Genomic DNA, 6000 nt, shown 5'->3' with positions numbered 1-6000 from the left:
TACTGGCTTAAGAACAAGGAATGTAACAGTAGTGCAAGCCTGTATGTTCACGGTCCTCAAAACAGAAAAGGACCCACCCTTCTCATGAATGTGAAAAGACACTGGAATGTTTTTACGGGAAAGCATGTTCAGGATAAGACGGTACTGATATAGTCACAGTGAATATCCATAATCTCCTATTTCAACCCTTTCCCACCAGAATGTGAAAAGTGAATAAAGACAGCAACATTTTTCAAAAAGTTAACTTATATTAAAAATATTTTATAAACAATTTTAATACTACAAAGTAGTATTGCCATACAAAGCAGTTCAAATATTAACTGTTCTTTAAACTGTTAAACTTTATTATAAATTAAAATTTCTTTACAAAAAAATTGCACATAATATTTGACCACTCTTAGGTTCTGATGCACTGGCATTTGCAATAGTTTCTTTAATCTTCAAGTTAAACAGTCTCGGCAAGGAGTCCAGAACGTAGAAAGGGCAATAAACAACCCTGTTAGAGCATTCAAGTGCAACTAGCAGACTTGTGGCCATGGCAGTTACACTTTCCTTAAGATGGACTGCTTAAGTTTTAAATCCTGAAATGAAGAATCTCAAAAGGTTTAAAGAGGAAAAACTAAAAGGGACTGCCGGCTTTTTACTGTAAACACAGCCCTGGAAATTAAATCCCAAACAAGAATCTCTCAGGCATCAGAGAGTGTCAAGTGAATCAGGAATAGCACAACATAAAGGAAGGGGGAAAAGTAAAAAATAAAAACAAAAACAAAGCAAAATGAAAATAAATGTCAGTCACTTTGAGGAACTATACTTACGTACATGATGTTATGAGAATCTGGCAGGGCCCAGAAGCAGGCCAAACAGGAAGTTCATTTATCCAACCGAAGAGGGTCATGTTCATTGCTTCCGGTTTTGAGGATAGGATATTGTAGGGGACTTGATATGATCAGTAATGCTTGTCTGCCTTACACAGACCTTAGCCAGGGATCAGCCTAATCTTGAAGGATCATTCAAATAATTTTGGCAATTATTATAAGGACTGAGAACTGACTGCACCCAGTGTTCAGTGATTCTTGCTTTCTGTTTTGTAACTGTTTAAATTTAAGAGCTCATTTAGGCTGACTCCAATCTCTTGGCACTTGGAAACTAGTTTTCTCAGGTTATCAGTTTTACCTCCTTCTGATGCTTCAAACAAGAGTTGCTGTAAAAGATAGGGAAGCATAGAAGTAAGACTTAGCTAGATTTTAAGCATTACCACATCAATGGATATGGCACATGCAGAAAATTTATAGGAAAACTTCAAGATGAAATAAAAGATAAAAAGCATTACATCTTTCCACAGTGATGCACAAAGAGGTAACTTCTGTAAGGCTCTCTGATATAAACGGTGGACCTATAAGATAGATATATATACAACTGCATCAGGAAGTGTGGTGAAAAGCCCCTTCATAATCCTAACCATCCGAATGGTAACTTCATAATATAATAACATTCAAGACAAAATGGTTATATTGGGTTTTGGAGTTTCCAAACATGTAGAGTTCTTAGGATGTTAACCTCTATATTTTAATCCTTTTAAATTGAGAAGTCAACAAAAAGGGTAGAATAACTACTTAAAAAAAAAAAAGAAACTCATCTGATAATCATGGCTTACCTCTCTTTGTCCCTTTAGAACAATCTCAGCAGCAATGGCTCTAAGAAAAAAAAAAGGAATATAGAAAAGGAAAAAAAAACATTTATATATCTTTGAACAAAATGAAATACTACCACTCGCAGAATACTGACTGTGGGAATCTGAGAACAAAACTTCCTGAAAGTAACAGGCTAAACTTCCAAGGAGGGTAACCTATAGTGAAAAGAAAAATTCAACAATTTTTATCAACTTTACAATAATAAAGCAGACCAGTGTTCTGAACATAAATTAAGGTTCATGAAAAATATTCATAATTGCTAATAAAAAAAAAATTAGCACTAACACCTACAAAAGAAAGAAGACATCCAATTGTAACAGGGGGAAAACCCTGCATTTCAAAAGAGACACTCTTAAAATGTGTATAACAGATCTGTTTGATAACAGTAGTGTTATCCACATGTTCTCCTTCAAGGAAAATTAATCTAAATTAGAGATCTCTCCGCGTGGAGAAATAGATATCATTTCAGATTTACCTGTCTGGAGCAAACCTTATAAATAAAAGCAATTGCTATAAGAACATGTACAAGATTGTTGCATTACATTTTCCAGGTGGCCAGGCATGTTGGGATATTATATGTAAACATCTTGGCTTGAAGTTTCAGAATCTGAACATTGCTTTCTTCCCATTCATGTTGAAGTAGCCTGTAAAGTACATTCAGGGAAATGAACAAAAGCATTGCAAGTATGAGGAACTCAGATGTGCTCTATGAGCAGAATGTTTGATTAGTTATAATTTTTGATCCATTAAATTCCATCAAGGCTATTCAGCAAGTATTTGTAGAAAGCCTCTTATTAAAATTACCCTGGGAAAGAAACATGCAAACTAGCAAAAGGTAGCAAAGCACCTCTCCAAATTAACACTCTACATGCCCCTCCTTTAAGCCCCAAGTCTTCTAAAATAATGAACTGATATATTAATATGATTTCTTAGTATTTTTCTTTCTTTACTAAACAGAGTATACTTAATTTCCTTAAGCTAAAATGTAATAAGTACATTGACTAATTATTAAGTTCTCTACTCTAAAAAAAATACGACAGGAATGACTGTAAGGAAATAAGAATGATCAAAAGTGGAGCTTTACCAACAAAACCAACAATTAAACTACCTATATTCCAAAATACCCACCATTACAGAAACTAGTCAAATACCACTACATTTTCTATTTCACATGTTTTACCAAAAGTGATGATTTATAATACAAATTTCTGTAATTAACTTCGGTAGATTAGCATGCTGACTGAGAATTTTTATTATAAAACACTGTAGTGCTACTTTGTTATTTTTGGCATAGTCTGAGGCTTTTGAGTTTTCAGTCTCTTACACCGTTTCCCACATGCACACTAAGTGGAGTGTAAACATAGAGGAATATTTGCCAACTACTTTAGGCACCTTGTGCAAGTGCGTGTTCAGTCGCTGAGTCGTGCCCGACTCTTTGTGACCCCATGGAATGCAGCCTGCCAGGCTCCTCTGTCCATGGGATTTTCCAGGCAAGAATACTGGAGTGAGTTGCCATTTCCTCCTCCAGGGGAACTTCCCAACCCAGGGATAGAACCCGCTTCTCCTGTGTCTCCTGCATCAGCAGATGGATTCTTTACCACTGAGCCACCTGAGAAGTCCTTAGGCACCTTATAATCCGTAAAACAAGCTTAGAAGCATAAGACACAACTGATGCAGTGGAAATGATGGCACAAGTAGAAGCCAGAGCAGTAGTACACAGGGTACCTTTTTGAATCAAAAAGCACAATTCTTCACAGTTAAAATGGATTTTATTCTATCAGAGCAGAAAAACTACAAACAAATGCTCTAAAAAAAAATCTAACTGAATGTATGAAATCACTGGATGAGTGTTTCTCCAACGTCATTAGAGAGCTCTAACTCAGGAAACTGCATTTTAAATGAGTATCCCAGGAGATTCTGATAACATGCTAATATTTGAGAATGACTGACCTAAATGAAGTCATAGTAACTAAAATATACATGGATGGTTGCTTTTCTCTTTCACTCTTGTCCCCTTATAATTTGCAGTTTTATGAAGTGACTAGATTTTTACAATCACTTTTACGTGAATAACTATTGCTAACAGCTCTGAAATTAAAGTGGAATGAGGAAATAGTGAAAGAACAGACTATTCTTAGTAAGTCTTCAAGAATCATTTTTTTTGAAGAGCCGATACAACTGAACTGAGAACTTTATTTTTCCTTACCTCAGTGCAAGTCCAGAATTAGTTGGCATAATTGAGCAAAACCGTTCCAAGGTTTTGGAATGCTGGGTCTTTGGAACACAGCTCAAATAAAAGAAAATAACCTGTAAAGGTTGAGGGGGGAAAGGAATGCGACAAAATGTGAAATCCAATTACCTATGTGTTCTAACGAGAAAACTAAAATAAAATGGTCTTTAAGACATGAATGTATAAATTATAATAATGTATGATGCTGTGAGTTATAGTTCCTATCATTAACTATATTAGTGACTTTCCAAGTATGAATTAGGAAATATGATCCAGTGATGACAGCCACGGACTGAGAACACTGACAAGAAGCCAGGAGTCTGGGTTTTTATTCCTGAGTCTACCTTTACTTGCTGTATAGCTGGGCAAGTCATAGGGCTAATAATACCTGCCACATCTTGCTCATGGAATGCCCGTGTATAAATGACTTAATGTCCATAAAGTGGTTTGAGATCCTGGGATAAAGAATGGCATAGAAGTACAAAGCATAGTAATTGGTTATCCTGATTAGCAACAAAACCAACCCACCAAAAAAATAAATAAAACACAGAGATGTTTTAGTCTACACTGAGCTTTAGGCAGGAGCTTTTAGCTTACACTGCACCGAATGATAGGGGTCTCTGAAAATAAAACAATTTTAAAAGAACACTTTGCTTCACTGCCTGTAAGATGATGACCTTATAAATATACCAATATTCAGATTCTATTTTAAAAATTCCAAACGTCATCTGATTTCAGTTTTCTTATGTCCCATGTATGCCTATATTTGCTTGACAAAATACTGATACAAAGGGCAGCTACAACATGTAAGGACATTACTATTCATTTTAAAGTTACAGAATTTTTCATTCAGTAAAATTTCCAATTACTCAAGAAAAATATTACTGATATTATTAGTTACTTCTTTTGATCTCTCTTTTTTAATATGTATTAAACCTTAATATTGCTTCACTTGTGCTTCAATGTTAAATTTGCTTAAGTAGAACATAATTAATATGCACATTTATCTTAACTGAACTTTAAAGGGCTCTGTTTTGAGACTTTGAAGAGATAAATAGAAAACAAGGTCAAGAATAATAGTAAATGCTAGCAAAGTGGTCCTAAGAAAAGCTCTTCTGATATTAAACAGGAGTTTTGCTATCATTTAAGTTCCCTTCTTTTGTACAAATATCTAAAGATAAAAAGTTTTAAGCTCTTACCCTATTATGAAATTCATAGTTGGACCAGTAATCAGCACTGCTAAAAGGAATGGGGTATCGGGCAGGGACTGTAACCAAACATCTATTCACTAAATCAGTAAAAAATTTGAATTCTTGGACTTTGTTTCTGGATCCAGCGGCTCTATTATTGGCAAAGACAAGATAACTGCCAAAAGAAAAATATTATAATTTAGAATAATTAAGCCAGCAATTCTCTAAGAAGAAACCCAACCAATTTCCCTTATTTCAAATCCCATTCTTATTAAGAGGAACTAAACTTACTCCATCCAAATCTTCTGCACTATATCAGATCTCATGGCCACCCCTAATGCTGCCTCATATGCCTCCACTGTCTCTTTAATACTTGATTGAAGAGGATGACAAAGGCTGTTTAAAAAATGAAGGAAAACATTGTATGTCTACAGCTCAATTCAATTAGATAAAGGAATGACAAAGTATAAGCACTACAGATATTATTACAATGGAATCCTTCTTTTGATCTTCTTTAATAATGAATAAACCTTAGCATCCCTTCAATTCTGCTTCAGTGATTTTTAACAACAGGTTAATTTTAATATAGTGTAATTCAGTAGTAAATAACAAGTGCAAGCCTCGTATGCAACATTTCTCTCCACAGTAGATGTCTCACCAGTATATCAGCCACAAATAAGGAACTTGGTGGTTAAACATTTCATCATCAAAATTTCCTTTACATAAACAGGCTGGAATGTCAAGTGGTCCTGGGATATTCAGGAGATACCTGAGGGGAAAAAATCATACTCTTTAAAATTATGCCTATGTATATATGGATTATTAATACTTTTTAAAAAGTCCTCAGTTTCAAGTAAAATTTCCTTGAAAAATTTTTATAAGGTAATGA

The 6000-nt window shown here is 34.6% G+C and overlaps 1 protein-coding gene across 2 annotated transcripts in view; it reads right to left on the bottom strand.

The window, feature by feature from the left end:
- Nucleotides 1–267: 267 nt before the first annotated feature.
- The window catches only part of ZFC3H1 (zinc finger C3H1-type containing), a 50669-nt gene continuing 44936 nt past the window's right edge, over nucleotides 268–6000 (bottom strand). Inside the window, exons 28-35 of one of the 2 annotated variants that reach the window (XM_070371010.1) lie at nucleotides 5770–5880; nucleotides 5403–5507; nucleotides 5121–5286; nucleotides 3898–3998; nucleotides 2234–2335; nucleotides 1655–1694; nucleotides 1331–1393; nucleotides 268–1201 (exon numbers count right to left, since the gene is read on the bottom strand). In XM_070371010.1, the coding sequence (XP_070227111.1) occupies nucleotides 1064–1201; nucleotides 1331–1393; nucleotides 1655–1694; nucleotides 2234–2335; nucleotides 3898–3998; nucleotides 5121–5286; nucleotides 5403–5507; nucleotides 5770–5880 (826 nt within the window). In that variant the 3' untranslated portion in view covers nucleotides 268–1063. The remainder of the gene's footprint in view (nucleotides 1202–1330; nucleotides 1394–1654; nucleotides 1695–2233; nucleotides 2336–3897; nucleotides 3999–5120; nucleotides 5287–5402; nucleotides 5508–5769; nucleotides 5881–6000) is intronic. The other variant, XM_005896790.3, reaches the window with a different exon arrangement.

This window comes from Bos mutus, chromosome 5, assembly GCF_027580195.1.
Source record: "Bos mutus isolate GX-2022 chromosome 5, NWIPB_WYAK_1.1, whole genome shotgun sequence".
In the NCBI taxonomy this organism is placed as follows: Eukaryota; Metazoa; Chordata; class Mammalia; order Artiodactyla; family Bovidae; genus Bos; species Bos mutus.
The sequence above is the reverse complement of the archived record's forward strand: the minus strand, read 5'-3'. Positions and strand labels throughout refer to the sequence as shown.